Source organism: Acinonyx jubatus, chromosome C2, assembly GCF_027475565.1.
Source record: "Acinonyx jubatus isolate Ajub_Pintada_27869175 chromosome C2, VMU_Ajub_asm_v1.0, whole genome shotgun sequence".
In the NCBI taxonomy this organism is placed as follows: domain Eukaryota; kingdom Metazoa; phylum Chordata; class Mammalia; order Carnivora; family Felidae; genus Acinonyx; species Acinonyx jubatus.
In genome coordinates, this window is record NC_069384.1 from 79,652,158 (window position 1) to 79,670,824 (window position 18,667).

At 40.6% G+C, this 18,667-nt stretch overlaps 1 protein-coding gene across 3 annotated transcripts in view; it reads right to left on the minus strand.

The window, feature by feature from the left end:
- Nucleotides 1–3,015: 3,015 nt before the first annotated feature.
- The window catches only part of KNG1 (kininogen 1), a 28,614-nt gene continuing 12,962 nt past the window's right edge, over nt 3,016–18,667 (minus strand). The window contains exons 6-11 of one of the 3 annotated variants that reach the window (XM_027061227.2): nt 13,190–13,274; nt 12,152–12,324; nt 7,043–7,150; nt 6,839–6,925; nt 5,327–5,404; nt 3,016–3,246 (exon numbers count right to left, since the gene is read on the minus strand). In XM_027061227.2, the coding sequence (XP_026917028.1) occupies nt 3,166–3,246; nt 5,327–5,404; nt 6,839–6,925; nt 7,043–7,150; nt 12,152–12,324; nt 13,190–13,274 (612 nt within the window). In that variant the 3' untranslated portion in view covers nt 3,016–3,165. Of the gene's footprint in view, nt 3,247–3,322; nt 5,405–6,838; nt 6,926–7,042; nt 7,151–12,151; nt 12,325–13,189; nt 13,275–18,667 lie in introns of those variants that run through there. The other 2 variants (XM_027061229.2, XM_053221089.1) reach the window with 2 other exon arrangements.

Consider the following 18,667-nt stretch of genomic DNA (forward strand, 5'->3'; position numbering starts at 1 on the left):
CAATCCTAGTGTATGTAATACTTCCAGTCATCTATCAGTCCATCCATCCATCCATCCATCCATCCCTTGTAGGTTTCATAACCCTCCTGTTTTCAAAAAGAGTTAAAAGACTTAATAAAGTAGAACAATGTAAAACTAGATAATTAAGATTAAAAAGAGAACAGAGAGGGCCTGAATCAATTGTCCTTACCGTTGGATGCATTACAATCAATGGAAAACTTATGAAAAATGGTGATACTCAGGAGATTTGGGCTTATATTGTCTAGAGCTCCCCAGGTGACTCTAACATGAAGCTGAGGTTCAGAACCTGGGGAATCTGACATGAAAGACTAGATATTACCAGCCACCTGATACGAGTCAATTACAACTTTGGCATCCTGGCTATGGCTGCAAAAGTAGAAAGGGATGTATGCTGTGTTCAACACCCCTCATTGTCTGACAAAACATTTTCCCCCATAGGGAAGCTCTAAAAATAATATATTGTGTATGCTCTAGTAATGCAATAATAGTTACCCTTTATTTTTATAGTAATCTCTGTACCCAACATGGGTTTCGAACTCACAACTCTGAGATCAAGAGCAGCGGGCTCTGCCGACTGAGCCAGCCAGGTGCCCCCGAGAGCTGCCCATTATTGAGTGCTTGCCAAGTGCTGAGCATTATGCCAATTAAAGGAATGAGCTGCTTTAAGTCTCACCACACATCTATGATGTGAGGGTATTATTAACATCATATTTCAGATAAGGAAACCGGGGTCTTGAGAAATTGAATACATTGCAGCTTTTGGACTTAGGCCGTCTAACTGCGTGACTCTGATTCTTAACCACTTTGCATACTGCCTCCCATGTGAATACACTGGGCAATCCCTCCAGTTAAAGTTTTGCAAAAGACAGAATGGTGCTCAAATGGAGATTCTTGGAAAATGAAGGCTGAAGGAAAATAACCTAACAGAAGGTGTTGACATACTATTTTGCTTTTGGAGGGACTTACTCCAGGGAAAGACACCGGGACTTTTCAAAGGGTGGGTTGGTATCATGTCTACTGGATCCTCTCACGTTTCCTCGCAGGGGCCTTAGGGAGCTCTGGCCGTCCCCACGAGGCGAGGGCACAGAGCAGCAGCAGAGGGGCTGGAGCATGTGTGCAGGACATCCCGGGATGAGACCAGCCAGCCTTAAGTCTTTTGGAACGAGGCTGAGAAGCAGGAAATGGACGATGGGGTAAAAAGCCAACAAGGGCATCCTGCCTGAGCTGCTAGGCCTAGACAACGTGAGGAAGGTGGACTGGGCGAGAGGAAGTTCCCACGCCAAAGAGTATGTGGTTCCAGAGCCGAAGTCAAAAACGTGGGTGTGCCTTTGGCTCAGGAGTGGGAGGAAGGCGCAGAAATTTCAAAAAGCGTAAAAGGTCGGTGCTGGGTCACAGGAGACTCATGAATATTTTATCTTTAAAAATGTCCAAAGTGGACCCACTTGATGTTGCTGAGTAAAGTGAGAACTGTAGGCGTTACGTGACAGCCCGGAGTGGTCATTCTTGCATTACGGCATGGCGGACTAGAGATGGCTGGGGGACTGCCTTGAGTCCAGCTGGTCCCGCTCTGATCTGTGCACTCCAGAATCTTCTGAATAATGGGTCTTAAACACTCTTTGGCCCATCTCAGCTCAAGAGATGTAAAAGGCACTCCATGGCTGACCTCGCTGAAACTCCCACCCGGGCTTCATTTTCTCTGTCCACGTTGGCCTCTCCACCTCCGCATGGCTTCCTATCACATCAGTCAAGCTCCTGCCTTGCTCCCCAAGTGATCGTGGCTTGGATTAAATGTCTGTTCTATGTGCATTAGTCTTGACTGCCCAATGTGATTGTACGCTCTCTGAGGGAAAGGATTTGTCTTTTAAAACTTCTCTTCTTGGGACCTCATGCTAAACATGTGGAAAACGGCCAAGGCCGGCCGCCTGACTCCAAACAGCACCTGCCAAGGTGAAGTAGTTAAAAAGGGGCTTGGAATTGAGATAATGATCATCCTGGAATCAGAAGTTACCTTCGTGTGGTTTTTTATAATGACAATGTTGATAATAAGGCCTCCTGATAACATGGTGTAGCACAGTTCAAAAGCTCCGAGTTTGAACGCCAGTTCCGTCACATATTGACTGTGTGACCCTGGGCAGGGCACTGAGAGCTACAGTTTCCTCCTTGTGAAAGAAAGGTGATCACGGGGACCTCAGAGTGGTCATGAGGATTAAGTCACACACCAAAAGGAAATGGTCTAGCACAGTAAATGGCTATAACAGGCATTCGATCCACTCAGTACAGAAAATTTAAAATCTCTATTGCTTTTTGAAAAGATGTTTCTTTATTTTGAGAGAGAGAGAGCATGTGCACATGAGTGGGGGAGGGGCAGGAAAGGGAGGGGAGAGAGAGGGAATCCCAAGCAGGCTCCTCAACGTCAGTACAGAGCCCGATGCAGGGCTCAATCCCACAAACCATGAGATCGTGACCCGAGCCAAAATCAAGAGTCGGACGCGTAACCGACTGAGCCACCCAGGTGCCCCTTTATCACTTTTTATTCCACTGGCTTCCTATTTTCTCCTTTCCTCAGACCAAAATGATAATTTTACCTTTTTTCAAAAGGTGTTTGAAATGAGGTATTTTCTGACAAGAAGAAGTTGGTAGCATATTAACAAAAGATTTTTCTTTCTTTTTTGATAATTATCTGGATCATAAAAACCAATAATAAAATGAAATTACCTTTAGGTTTAGGCTGGGAATCAGGAGGAGGAGGAAGAGGAGGCTGAGAGAGAGTCCTCAGATTGCTGGTAGAAACCTGACCCGCTAACCCTGTATTGAGCACCCATCAGGAGGTCTTGGTTAGCAAAGCCTCACTTAAAGGATTCCTGCCCCGGTTAGCAAGGACGCTCTAGAGTTGGGCTATGAGTTTCCATGGCAGAGCCGTAGCACTGGCTCTCCCACCCACTGGGCTTTGCTGAGGATGGTGTGGCCAAAAGAAGACCACCAGGAACGAGAGCATCAAGACTGAACTTTATTTCACCCAGCAACAGAACAGTAAAATGGCATTCTTCTCTGTAAATTGTATCCCATCTTCTTGTCCTTCCATGCAGGGCTGGTGATAGGGGTTGTTGGGGCTACTGGGCCAGGTGTGAAGGTTCTGCCCACTGGTCAAGAGACCTCACTCCCAGCTGCTGGCTCGGCCCCTGCCTCCCGAGGTCGGCCCATGTATTCGCAGGGCCTTAGATGCCTCTGTAAGTATAGTAAAACTCTGTTAATCTGCTATCATTCGGTAAAAGAAAGGTGAAGCCACCAGTTGACAAGACGAGACTTTTTCCTGACATCATCGGTTCTTTATTTAAAAGTACAGATGATATTTGAAATGAAATAAAAACTCGGAGGTTCAAATGCATCCAATGAATCGAAGTAGCAGGGACACATTCATCCACAGTAAGCGCAGTCGTTTAAACCCCTATCTTGTCTCCCTAGGCAAAAGTATAGCAAGGCTTAGAAAATAAATGCCTCCTCGTGGTATAAGGCACTTGGAGACAATCACATTGATCATACTGTTCTCCTTTGCAAAAATCAGTACCTTCAATGTCACAGCAAAAAGATGATATGATCATAAAGGGAGGCCAGAGAGGAATTTCCTCATAAAATTTCTGAATGAAATTTGCATCACATCTTATGATATTCCCTTGTCAATGATTACAAAAAGGTTTTCCTTGGCAAGCCTGCCTCTATATTACTTCTTCTGCTTTCCATCCTTATCACTAAACTCAGAGCTGCTAAAAACTAAGGATTACTCGATGTGGTCTGGACAACAAATAAACAGGCAGAAAACTCCTATTTGAAAGCCTTGTTGCAAAGGCTCCTTAATGACTAAACGGAGATTATGGGCTTACAGGAAACACTGTCACCCAGAAACAGAATTATCAGGACAGCTTTTTCATGTGGGAGTAATGTAACTAGCCCTTTTGGAAACAGAAAGTCAGTTCATCTACTTCCACCCTATCCTCTCTTTGGCCACGCTGGCTTTCTTTCTTGTTGTCCCTCTTAATAACCTCTGGAGGTTTTATTATTTTTATTTTTTTCCCATTAAGAAATTCAGCATTCAGTCTCTTGACTTCCCTTATTTGCACTTGTGCTCAGGGATCAGATGCCACACTTTATTCAGAATGTCACGAATCTTTGTATGAAAATCGATGGCATGCATTTTAAGGTACACATTCGTCATCAGAAAAGCAAATTGCCACAGGCCGTAAGGCACATCAGTTTGTCCATTTTCTGTGCTAGTTAAGAAAACTTCTGAGGAAGTCCCAGAGAGGATTTAGGATTCTGCACACAGTTTTATGTCATCCAGAGATTGACGGTGTCCCCACTGGGAGTCTCACCCCTTCTTTCTAGGCTGTTCTGAAGCTTCATGGCTCTCAGTGCATTGTATCAAGATATTTAGACAGTGGAGGGAAGGAATGCTGACATGCTAAAGAAAGACTCATGGCTGCATAAATTAATGCAAAGCATCAGAGAGATCAAAATCATGAAACTCTTTGATTTCCACAGTTGGATTCATTCCATTAACTGGCTTCCAGGGGCGTCCGGGACATTTGGGGGAGGTTTTTTCTGGAAAGTCAGGTATCAGGTTAAATGAAAGGCTATTTTTTTCTATCTGGATGTCAGGGATCCAATCATCATCACTCTCTGTGGGAGTTGGTGGTGTGTTAGACATCACAGCTGCAATGAGATCTGAGTCCTGAAAGTCAGGCAAGGTAACTGCTATACCTGGCTGGGCTAGGGGAGGGAGGGGTGTTGGCCCTTCTGTCTTCTCTTGTGTCTGTGCAGAAGAGGTAGTACTATCTTCAGAAGAACTTGCCAAATGCTCTATTCTCCAACCATTGTCCTTTTCATTGTCTTTTCTTTTATTTTTATATTGTCCATGGCCATGACCATGCTCATGGGTATGTCCATGGGCTAGGCCACGTCCCCTTTGATGTCCATGGCCAAGGCCATGTCTCCCTTGGTGTTCAAGATCATAGTCAAGTTCCTGTTGATGTCCATGACCAAGGCCATGTTGCTGTTGATGTCCATGGCCAAAGCCATGTTGCTTTTGATGTCCATGGGCAAAGCCATGTTGTTTTTGATGTCCATGGCCAAGGCCACGTCCCCTATTGTGCCTATGGCCTTGGTCATGCTCATGTTTATGGCCATGGCCAAAGCCATGTTTTATTTGCTTTCCATGACCCCAGCCATGCCCACGAGTGGGTCCTTGTTCTTTTCCTGAATCCTGCTCTTCATCTTGTACAGATGCCATGGAAGTGTGGGGTGGACTTACAGTTGTTCCTTCTTTTGTTTTCTCCACTTGTACTGATCGGAAAGGTGAAAAACCTGGAGGCCTTTTCATCAATGTGGTCTAAACAGGAAATATTAAGATGAATGCATTACTGTGAAAACCATACTATCAATGAAGACAGAAGGGACTGAATCTTGGCAATGCTATCTTGGTTTACAATGGGGCAAGTCTACCAGACTTTAAACACTATATTAATATTGAAAAGAGGTTGAAATGAATATTTTTTCCTCTTTTGATTGATTTTATAATTTGTGGGTATTGTTCTTAATCATCTAAGCTGGAGAGTTTTTTCTTCATCTGGAAAAGTTGGGTGGTTGACAGCATGATCTCTAGCGTACCTTCTAAGTCTATGATTATATAAGCCACAACACATTATTTATTCATCAATACTGTTTCTTTCAGCACAATTACTGTCTTTATCCTAAAAGGTCCTATGTGGGCTTGTATGAGCTGAATATCTAGGGAGCGTATATCCACAATTACTTTGTTGGACTGAAACACATTAGGACATGTTCACAAGCTTGAAATACAGTCTTTGTATAATGTTTGTGTTAGGCTATATACGTACATACACATGGCAAAAACCTAAGTCAGAAAAAAAGTGAGAAGAGGCCGAATGCATTGAAGATACGGACTTGTGGGTTATTTCTACCTACAATTTCACTACCTGTGAGAATGTGATGGTTGGAGGCAATGTCTGGCGGTGCAAAGAACATGGTTTTGGGTGTCACACCAGTCAGACCCTACTAGTTATCAGCATGACAGTGAATAGGGTGGGTTCTTATTTGATCTAGATTTGAATCCAAGCATCGCTGGCTTCACTTCTCCCATCTGTAAATAGGATGATAATAGCACTTGCCTCATAGAGGTGTCAGGAGGAAAATATGTGTGAAGCTCTCACTACAGAGCCTGGGACAGAGATGCACTTGATACTGTTATTATTCACCCTAGGACCTCAGCATCTTTGTAATATTTAGTATCATAACCTTGACATGGGGAAAGTCTCACTTACCTCCCAGGGATCTTCTACAAATTAAAAAAACGATGCAAACCAGTGCTTCCCAAACTTGAACATGGGTATGAATCCTATAGCGATCACGTTAAATGCAGATTTTGAGTCAGTAGATGTGGAGTGGGGCTGAGATCTGCATTTCTCCAGAGCTCCTTGGACATTAGCAGTGGGCACTGGAGAGCTGTGCCTCGTCTCAGGCACGCCTCGAAGGTACACAGCTTGTGTCAACTGTCCCAGCAGGGTGTGCACTTTGCCAAGAGAGTACGCACTGACAATGGGATGCTGACAATGCATGACAAGTAGTTAAGAGGGCTGCTGCTCTCATTTCTAGCCATAAAGAGATCAGCACAGAAATGTGAGAGTTCTCCCCATTTTAAGAAGATAGTCTCCCAATTCACTTAAATAATGGTTTATTTCCAACCCCCAAATAGGACTTCAGAATGAGCAACATTGACCCAAGCTGACTGTAATGAGAATCATACCTCTCCCCGTGATTGACAGTGGACAGTAGGGTAAATTTTCTTCTCCCAAGGTATCACATAAACTTCAGCTTTACAGTCTAGAATTTTCTATCCATGAAAACAGAAGTCAAAAGAGAGAACAGTGTTATTCATGAGATGCTTAAACAAGTATAACACATCAAAAAGGTTTCCAAGGAACAAGTATACAGTTGTGTTACTACTCACTCCAAATTTATTGGTATTGCAACTTTCTGTCAACTCTTCATTACTTTCCTTGGAGCACGTGGTTTCCCTGGCTGTGAACTCAATAGAAAATTTCTTTCCAGCCACCACCTGGAAGATTAGCACAAAGGAGGAGCCTGATTAATATTGTATAATAAATCATATGTTTTTACCCTAAGGACTTTTAGGGAAGAATATTGCCATTTGAATTATATACTGACCAAATGAGAGTTACACAGAAAAGTACAAATGTTTGACAACAAAACTTTCAATCTGTATGCATGTGAAAAATATTTGGCTAATGGCTAGTCTCATTTCCTTTTCTAATGGGGGGTGGAAGCAAACTGTAATTTCTATTTTTATATTTTTCTGAGCTTTATTGTTCAACCGCTGCAAAATTCATGAATGACTCAAGGATGCAAGTTGTAATGGAATCTAAGAAAAGTAGGAAGAAAAACTTAAACATTTTCTTTGAAAATACTGAGAAATACTGAGTTAGTACCACCATAGAAATTATGGAATTAGAAAAAATATTTGCATTTTTGAGCTTCCTTCTCTTTCTTTTTGATATTAAGAATTTGGGGTTTTGTTTGTTTATTTATTTATGTTGAGAGAGAGGCAGTGAGAGGGAGAGAGAGAATCCCAAGCAGGCTCCATGCTGTCAGTGTTGAGCCCAATGCAGGGCTTGAACCCACGAACCATGAGATCATGACCTGACCCAAAACCAAGAGACAGATGTTCAACCGCCTGAGGCCACCCAGGCACCCCCAAGAATTTGTTTTAATCTCTATCAACAGCATTAGTCATTACACAATGCTGTCTTCCATTAAGCAATTTATGGCCCAAATTTTTTTTCAGTCTAGGAGAGGCACAATTTATTTACAAAATAAAATCATGTTTTTAAACCACTCTGACTTTAACCAAGTCCCAAGTGTGGCTTTTTAAGTCATTTTAAAATGTCATATCTTATACTTATTCTATCCTTGAAAAATACACGGCATAAAAATGTTTTTATTAGGTATTGAAAAGTTGGTGTGGTTTCTAGACCAAGGTATTTGGTATTTAATTCTAGTATTCAAGTGTGTGTGTGTGTGTGTGTGTGTGTGTGTGTGAGAGAGAGAGAGAGAGAGAGAGAGAGAGATTATGTAGCCATCAAGAGAATACATCATGCATATCTGTTGACCTGGAGGGATGACCCTTAGTGAAAAAAATGAAGTTATGGACTGATAGTACAATCCAATTTTTATAAAAGCAAACGTCAACAGCTTCCCTGTCTCCTTATACTTTGTGAAAACATGGGGAAAGCATGATGGGAGGCAGGTGAGGAAAGCAGAATTGTAGGAAGAACTAAAGCTCCTCCTCCCTCTTTCCTGCCATGGTCTTGCTGGGTAAGCACGGTTAAAATCTTAAGACGAATATAATATTTAACTTCTAAAACTCCAAGTGTATGTGTAAGTGGTGAGGAAGGTTCTAAGAGAGTGTTAGAGTCTATGCTTTGGTGGTCATTAATTTTCTTGCTCATTTCAGAGTATACTTTGATCCAATTTTTTGGCCTTAGGGTTGATCAATGTGATGTTGCCTTAGAAAGTTGCAAACTAGGGGCGCCTGGGTGGCGCAGTCGGTTAAGCGTCCGACTTCAGCCAGGTCACGATCTCGCGGTCCGTGAGTTCGAGCCCCGCATCGGGCTCTGGGCTGATGGCTCAGAGCCTGGAGCCTGTTTCCGATTCTGTGTCTCCCTCTCTCTCTGCCCCTCCCCCGTTCATGCTCTGTCTCTCTCTGTCCCAAAAATAAATAAAGGTTGAAAAAAAAAATTAAAAAAAAAAAAAAAAGAAAGTTGCAAACCACAGTTGTAGACCCAACTTTATTCAGGGTCCAGAGGGAGGACCTTCTGTTTGAGGGCCTCAAGGTCACATCCATATTGCCATCATCATCAAGTATCATTCTTATCAGAAGTCTTCCTGCTTAAATCCATCCTGCCCAAGTTTTGCTCTTAAAGTGGAGAACGCTATATAGCAATATAAGTTCCATATGCATTTTAAAAATTAAATTAACAAGCTAGAAAGATATAAGTAAATATTCATCAGATCTCAGGATGAGGAAGGTCTTTCCTAGGTGAAAAGCAGAGGAAGGAAACCTAAAGGAAGGAAAAAACTGTCTAAATTTGACTATACAGAAATGAAAACTGATTCTCAAAAATCACCGTAAGCAAAGTAGCAAGGCAAACTGGGAAAAATATGATGTAGGATCAATATAAAGCCCAGCGCCCAAACCAATGTGCAAAGGACGTGAATAGATATTTCAGAAAAGAAGTTAAAATGGTCATTTGTCCTGGAAAAAAAACATTTACTTCATTAGTAACCAAGGATATGCGCCTTAAAAAAGCAATGCAACATCGTTTTTAATCTCCCATGTTGGCAAAGATGAAAACCAGCGATGATGCCTGGTGTTGGCTAGGTGTGGGGAACATGCAGCCTCGATGACTGCTGGGTAGGAGTAGAATTCAAGACCATTAATCAGTGTCTAAATACCCAGTTGACGCGAATGTAAATTGGCATAACTGCCAATGTTTTTGTAATTTGGCAATTTGCATCGTCTTAGACGTATACGTATCCCTTGACATTTCTAGGACTTTGTCAAAGGAGAAGTTCCTTAATGTGCACACACAGATCCTTGATGTATATTCGTTTGAGCAGAGGCAGGGAGGAACACTGATGGCAGCGGCAGCAGGGGTGAGGCAGGAACAAACAGCACGTGACAGAAACCACAGCCATTCACGTGTGAAAAATAGAGGATTTAAGAAGTTTCTGGTTTCTGAAATATGACACCAGCTTGAAATGGACATGCATTCAAACAGGACTAAACATGCAAAGCCAAGGCAAGACTAAAACCGTAAAATAAATCTCTAGCAACTTGGCAGGTTGGTCATTTGGAGGTTGGCTCTTAGCAACGTCATCTTAACGATAAACTGGGTTTTAGTAAATTGGCTGCTTCCATCAAGGCTGTGCCTCAAAGATCTACGAGCAAATTCTTCTCTTTCAAGGCAAACAGCAACAAAGATTAATTTCTTACAAGTAAGTTTGAAATTTTCACAACATTCCCGATTGATCTGGCAAAAGAAGGGATGTGGGATCCCTTCAATTCACAGCATTACCTGGTGGTGTTCCCTGGCATCCTTGCATACATCTAGCGCATACACGCTAGAACGTTGATGTGCTAATTTACAGAGAGAATTGTAACAACTAAGACGGCTATATATTCGCGCTTGGGAATTAGTGGTTCTCTCCCTGACAGCAGACCTCTGGCATGTAATAAAGGGCAGAGGACGGTGCTACTATGGCAACATTACGAATAAGGGACATTCACAGGGAAGCAGAGATGCAAATTGCAAAGGAAAGGTGACAAACAGGAGTAGCACAGATTGATATCTTCCCCAAGTGAATCTGGTGTGGGTCACGTGCCAGCGAGACCAGGGAGAGGGTAATGACATGGAGGGGGGTGGGGGGGCAGGAATAAGTGCCTGAGTAGGAGACAGATCAAAGGGTCAGGTTTGATTCACTTTAATACCATTCATTTAGGGGTTTTCTTCTGGTTATAAAAAAAAAACTAAAACAGGAAATTAGAAGGATGGAAATAAATAGCCCATTGGGCTGGCGCCTAAAAACCACCACTGTGAATAGCGTGAGGCACCTGTTTCTTTTCAGCATTGTTTTCTGTACTTTAAAAAAAAAATTTTTTTTTAATGTTTATTTTTGAGAGAGAGAGAGAGACAGAGACAGAGTGTGAGCAGGGGAGGAGCAGAGAGAGAGGGAGACACAGAATCCGAAGCAGGCTCCAGGCTCTGAGCTGTCAGCACAGAGCCTGATGCGGGGCTCAAACTCACAGACCATGAGATCATGACCTGAGCTGAAGTCGGACGCATTATCAACTGAGCCACCCAGGCGCCCCTGTTTTCTGTACTTTTTCAAAGATGAATGTGTGTTCAGTTTTATGGCTTCTTGTTTTCCACTGCATATTTTAACACGGGTCATTGCCCACACGCCAAGAGCGTGTCAGAAAGATACTTTAAGCTGCTGCTTATTTGCTCCATTTGAAGGGCATGCCAGATGTATTTCATCACCTCTGTATTATTGATCATTTTGACAGTTTACCTTTTCTTTTTGGCTTTTATTGTTAAAGCTGCAACGAATATCACTGTCCATAAAGACGACTTCTAGTTTCTATTTCTAGAAATTCAATTACTAAGTCAAAAGTATGAACTCGTTTTTAGTGATATTTCTTTCACCAGATTATAAAGATCATGTTGGCTTGCTGTAACAGTTTGGTTTTATTTTGATGACTTTTCTTTAGCTGGTATTTACGGAAGCCAGTTTTGAGGTCTACCATAGGACTCTGTTCATGAATACATTGGTCATAGGTTGCTGGAGTGGAAGGAATTTGGGATCTATTAATCCAGCCACTCAATTTTCAGATGGGGCCAAAGGGCTGAGTGAGTCTGAGTGGCTGGCTGTGGGGTTGCTGAGGACATTGGTGGTGCTGTGGTAAAGCTGGGTCTCTTAACCCCTGGACCAGGACACTCCTTAGCCTCTATTGACAGGGCATGGAAAGAGAGATGAATCCCCAGAGGGTACATTTGTAGGAGGGAAGCGTCCCCCAGGTAGGGGAGAAACGACTTGGAGGTGAGAGGGTGAAGACAGTCTGGGCAGTGACAGATGATGGGGCTGAGCCCAAGGCACAAAGTGATGCCACAGTGAGAGATGAGTCCAGAAAGGCAAAGAATGACTCTTGCTTCTCCTAGCACTGAATTTTGTTAATTATAGAATAGTTGTTAGTATTTAGAGAGCGATTGAGAGTTTGAAAAGTGACTGACATATATGTTCTTATTTGATCTTCACCCCTATCGTTTACAGAGAGAAAATGGAGAAAATGTTCTAAGTGACTCTTCCAAGATCACTCACAAAGAATGCAGCGAGGTTGGGACTTGAAATTCAAATCTCCCAAATCCTGCTCACCGTGACACTGGTTCTCAATGCAGAGCCAAGGACAGTGGTAAAATTAGTAAGCAATTCACACATCGGCTATAAGATCACTATTTTTGTAGCATAATTTACAGACCTGTACTGTTGCACTTTTCACGTGGTCAATCTTGAAATAGAACGTTCCATTATTCTCTGCATTAAGCTTTGCAGTGGAATGATTCAGAGCCACCTGCAGCTCTGGGCTGTTGACAGGTATCTCTTTGGGACAGCCAGGGCAAATACTGGGAGGCGGTTCTATAAAATCCTCTCCTGAAAAAGATCAGCTTTTAAGTCAGCGTGTCACTGAAGGAGAAGTGTAGCCTACTATCTCCCCTGCACATGACCTGCAGGGTCATTTACAGAGGATCACATGACAGCCCAAGGCCCAGGAGTGAGTGGGTGGAGGTTGTCTGTCTGACCTTCACCTTACTGCCTCTCCTCTTTTCCTCTTCTCAGAGCCAAGTGTGTTTAGGGGAAACATTCAATCAGGAGACACTAGTGGCTCAACTGATATGCTGTACTTTTCCTAAGTTTTTGCATTTGTCATTGAAACTGCAAAAAGCAATGCTTAACTTAAAGGAAAGATTCTCTAGTGGGAAAAATGTAAATCCTATTTTTCCCGGGAGCAGCTAGCTTCAGTCATGCTTCTCATCAGGAAATGTATACAACTATCTTCCGAGGATGGGAAAAGCTGACTCTTGACATAAGAAATAAGGACTTGACCATAATCTTGCAGTATTTCCCTTTCCCTCCATTATAACATGTAGGGGGGAAAATCTTTAATTGAAAGGCTTATTTTTACTCTGAGTGGTCAAAAATGAGATGCAGCTTTCCCCATTTACAGCACCTGATTTTAGGGAATTCTTGTACAAGGAAACTGGCTGGTGTTGTACCCAGAGGCCAGCAATTTCCCCTTTTGCCACAACATTCCCTTCCGGCTACTTCCAGAGCAGTCTCCCCTATGCCTACCGCCATACTGCTGGGCAGAGATGGGCTAAGTTGTTCTCAGTAAACCTGCTGGTCATATAGACTTTGTGCCAAAGACAGACACCAAAGCACGAGTTCTGTGAAAAGACCTAGCTAGTTGTCCGCGACCAACATGCAGCATAGAGCACTAGCACGCATCAGCTCCTACCTGGATAGAGTTCACACTTCTGCGACAAAGAAGCAACTCTTAGCTGCAGGTCCACGTGTGCATGATCTGTACATTCACCGATATCCTGGTTTTTAAAAAGGACATAGGTACATAAAGTTAACACATGTTTAAGAAGCTTTAAATAAACAACTAGTATACTAAAAATAGTATATTGACTTTACAAATCATCACATAGAGAACCAAAAGGAAACACAGTCTGATCGCAAAGGGAGAATAAAAAACAATTAGTTAACAGCATCAACAATGAACAGTAGACACAAACCCACAGAAACATGAAACGAGATGATAGGAATACCTAGTATAGAAATAATAACCATATAAATGAATGGATAAAATTTGCTTTTAGAAAGGCAAAGGTTTTTAGATTAAGTTAAAAACAAAATTAATGTATTGCATCTTCAAGTATAATTTCTGATCATAAAAAAAGAAAGGTTAAATATAATGAATGAGCAAAGCTGTAGGAGGCAAGTATGACAAAAAAAGGAGCTAAAATATAATTAATATTGGAAAAAGTAAAATTCAAGGTAACAAAAAACCTCACAAATGTAGTAAAAAAGATTATTTTATTTTTGTAAAAGATACAGTCTAGAAGCATGGGATCAAGATACATAAAGCAGAAAATGTATAGGAATAGAAATGGATAAAAATCATTGTGGTGGGAAAATTTAATGTACAAGTATAAACCTAAGACAGGCCAAATGGAATAAATAAATAAATAAGGTCACAGAAGACTTGAGTAACATAATAAAGATTTATTTAAATCATAATTTCATACAATACACATGATTTAAAGTGACACTTTCATAAGTATGATGCAAAATTTTTAATCGCTTCCATTCTAGGTCACAAAAACAGCTCAATAAATTTAGCAAATCAAAAACAATACAGGCCATGTTCTTTGGCCTCAGCACCAAAAGGAAAAAAAAAAAACTCCCTGAAAATTAATGACGTAAATTTAAACAAATAAACAACTTGGAAATATAAGCACATTTGCCTAAATAGGCAGGGTTCCTTGGATAAGGAAAAAAGTGAGAGACGAAAGAAGAAAAATGAGAATTCCACATCATATTGCCAGAGCACCATTTAGAATTAACTTGTGGCTTTATATGCTTTTGTAATTTAAAAAAAAAAAAAAATTTTTTTTTCCAACGTTTATTTATTTTTGGGACAGAGAGAGACAGAGCATGAACAGGGGAGGGGCAGAGAGAGAGGGAGACACAGAATCGGAAACAGGCTCCAGGCTCTGAGCCATCAGCCCAGAGCCCGATGCAGGGCTCGAACTCACGGACCGCGAGATCGTGACCTGGCTGAAGTCGGATGCTTAACCGACTGCGCCACCCAGGCGCCCCTGCTTTTGTAATTTAAAAAGGGAGATGAGAAACAAACAAAACAACTCCAAATGTAGGTGTTTCTCTTAAGAAATTCAAAAAGGAAACAGAATAATAAATAGGCTCAAGGAAAATAAGAAGGAGAAAACAAGATAAAGCCAGATTATAAACTTTTCAAAACTGATAAGTTAGAAAACAGAAAGCACTAGCATTAAAAAATAAATCCAGGGGCACCTAAGTGGCTCAGTCAGTTAAGCATCCCTCTTGATTTTGGCTCAGGTCATGACCTCATGATTTGTGAGACTGAGCCCGCATAGGGCTCCCTGCTGATAACTAGGAAGCTGCTTAGGATTCAATCTCTCTCTCTCTCTCTCTCTCTCTCTCTCTCTCTCTCTCTCTGTCACTCCCCTGCTCACTTGCTTGCTCTCTTTCCCCCTGTCTCTCAAAATAAATAAATAAACATTTAAAAAAAATCCAAAAGATCACTCTTGGGGTAAGGAAAAAAATCAAATGTATATGAAAGGCAACATAGCAAAGTATACATAGAAGTATAAAAACATAACAGAATATTATAAACAAGTATATGATCATTTAAATCCCAAAGAAATACTTTCCTCAAAAACTATAAATAACCAATATTGACTTAAAAACAAGAAGAAAACTTGAATAGACCAATGACTGGAGAAGAAGGAGAGAATGCTATTCCTACTCTAAACTTCCATTCTACTTTCCACCTCCAAATAACAGAGATGTTTTATGGATGAATAATTTCAAAAATTAAGGTATATATATTCCCATGTTATATAAACTGTCTCTGAATACAGAAAATAGTGGCAGAGGTGCTTGGCTGGCTCAGTTGGTGGAGCAGATGACTTTTGATCTCAGGGTCATAGGTTCAAGCCCCACAATGGGCATAGAGATTACTAGAATAACATAAATAAACTTAAAAAAAAAAAGAAAAGAAAATAGTGGCAAACTATTTTCATTCTGTAAAACTGTAATCAAGATATTAAAACCTAAAAAAATAGAACACACATACAAACACACACCCAGAAACTGTTAAGCCACTTTCATTTGTAAATATAGATGTAGAATTTCTAAACTAGAAATAGGATCCAAAAGCATATTTAAATAATAATTAACACTAAACACATAGTGAGTTCAGTTTAAGAATCTAAAGATCGCTGTTAGGAAAGCTGTCAAAACAACATAACAGATTAAATTAGAAAAATTTAATATCATATTTTAACATCTATTCTAAAGCTAAATTCAATACCAATTCCTTATTTAAAACCAAACCAAAACAGAACAAAACTCTTTAAAGAACAGGAATGTAAGGATGCTTCCTTAACATGACAACGAATGTCTGCCTGGAACCCACAGCAAAATAATGACAAAATTCTAGAGGCTTTCCAAATAAAATCAGGCCTAAAACATGACAGTGTGTAATCACCATTTTTTCAAAAATTATCTCTGGCTATTTGGGTCAATTCATTGAGACATAGAACAAAAAAATAAGCATCAGAAAGAAGAAAATAAAGGTATTTTTTGCATAACACATTATTGTATGCCTGGATGAAAAGAATCAATGAGAAGCTGTTAGAGCTAATAAGAATTCAGTGAAGTTGCTGGATATAAGAAAAATAAATAAAAATTGATACAGTTGTATATGTAATAACTTATTTAAAAGAGAAAAAGTAAAAACATAAGGGTTTAATTCTAATAGCAATAACCAACAACAAAAAACAAAATGAATCTAGGATTATCATTAGTGAGAAATATTCTAGATATATATACAGACAAAAAAATTACCAAAAAGTATCCATATCCCCTACAAAAAAGACAAGAGGGAAATATACTAAGATATCTTTGGATGTTTGGGCATGTGTGATTCAGTGTTATTTTTTTTTTTTATGTTTCTGCATTTCTTAAAGTTTTCTATATATGTATATTCCAATAAAGGAACATATATATAATGTCATATTTTTTAAAGATACAGCGAACACCACATTCACGATATCTTAATTTTGGATGGGGTGAGGAAGCTGGAAGTAGCCCAAAGGTTCTCAATTCTATCGGCATATTTAGTTTACGTGAGCAGATTTTAGATCATTCTGATTCCAGGGACACACCCAGGCCAATTACATCAGAACGTCTGGGGGAATGGCCTGGGAATAGGCATTTTTTAAAGCTAGCTGAGTGATTCTAATATGCAGCATGGCCTGCGAACTACTTATGAAACCTCTTATGTGGTGCTTTTCAAGCTTTAGTATGCAAACAAATCACCTGAGGATCTTGTTAATATGCAGATTCTGATTTAGAAGGCATGGGGGCGGTTGAGATGCTACTTTTCTAACAGCTTCCCTGGTGATGCTGATGCTGCTGGTCGTTGTAACACACTTTAACAGCAAGGCCTTAAACTATACCAATGTGGGCAGAACACTTCATTTCTATTTCATGCCCTTGAGCTATACTAACACCTCTGTGAGACAGGTGTTGTTCTTCTTCACTCTTTTAAAAATTTTATTTTAATGTTTGTTTTTGAGAGAGAGAGAAAGAGAGTGCAATGAGGGAGGGGCAGAGAGAGAGAGAGTGAGAGAAAGAGAGAGACAGAATCTGAATCAGGCTCCAGGCTCGAGGTGTCAGCACAGAACCTGACTTGGGGCTTGAACCACAGAACCTGACTTGGGGCTTGAACCCACAAACTGCGAGATTATGACCTGAGCCGAAGTTGGACGCTTAACCAACTGTGTTCTTCACGCTTTTATAAATGAGGAAGTGGAGGCCCAGAGAGGCTGAACCAAAAATCTGATTGGCTTTGTGGCTCCAACTGGCCTTTGAGTATCTCTCTTGTTGCAAACAGAAAACTAAATTGAGGCCTTACAAATAGATGCAGAAAGATTAAAGCTAGAAAGGATGTAGGCTTATGTAACCTCAAGCCGTTAACTAAATGTAAAAGCAGGAGGTGTTAATGGATGCTTGAACGTCAGACTTGAATCAAACTGGCAAAGTTAAATAGTAGTGAGAACATATCTTTTTAGAAGAGTCCTCTCTCTTTTTACTGTTTTTTTTTTTTATGGTAAAATAGATACAATGTAAAATTAGCTATTTTAACCATTTAAAAATGTACAATTCAGGGGCGCCTGGGGGGCTCAGTCGGTTGAGCGTCCAACTTCGGCCTAGGTCATGATCCCGTGTTTTGTGCGTTCGAGCCTCGCGTCGGGCTCTGTGCTGACAGCTCAGAGTCTGGAGCCTGCTTCGGATTCTGTGTCTCCCGCTCTCTCTGCCCCTCCCCTACTCACGCTCCGTGTCTCTCTGTCTCTCAATAATGAATAAACGTTAAAAAAAATTTTTTTAATGTACAATTCAGTGGCATTAATTGCATTCAGTCGTGTGCTGCCATCACCACTGTTTCCAAAAATTTTTATCACCTCGATAAACAATTATTAAACAATAAATCCCCATTCTCCCTCCTCCATCCTCTGATAAACTCTAATCTACTTTTTGTCTCTATGAATGTGCTTATGCTAGGTATTTCATATAAGTGGAATCATACATTTGTCCTTTTGTGCCTAGCTTATTTCACTTAGCATGATTTCAAGGCTCATCCACATTGTAGCATGTATCAGATCTTCTTTCCTTTCTATGGCTAAACATTTTCCATTGTCTTATCCATATATGACATTTTGTTTACCCATTCATCTGTTGACGGACCTTTGGGTTATTTCCACCTTTTGGCTATTGGGAATAATGCTACAATGAATACTGACATCCAACTAACTGTTTGAGTCTCCGTTTTCAACTCTTTTGGGGTATACGCCTAGGCGTGCAGCTGCTGGGTCATATGGTAACTCTATGTTTTTCTTTTCGAGGGACTGCTAAACTGTTTTCCACAGTGGCTGCATCATTTTGCATTCCCAGCAGGAATATGCGAAAGTTCTAATTTCTCCACAGCTGCCTCAATACTTGCTATTTTCCAATGATTAAAAATTATAACCATCCTCTGGGTCTGAAGTGGCATCTCACTGTGGCTTGTATTCACATTCTTCTGATGGTGCTTATTGGCCATTTATAGTTTTTTTTTAGAGAAATATCTTTAAAAAAATTTTTTTAATGTTTATTTATATTT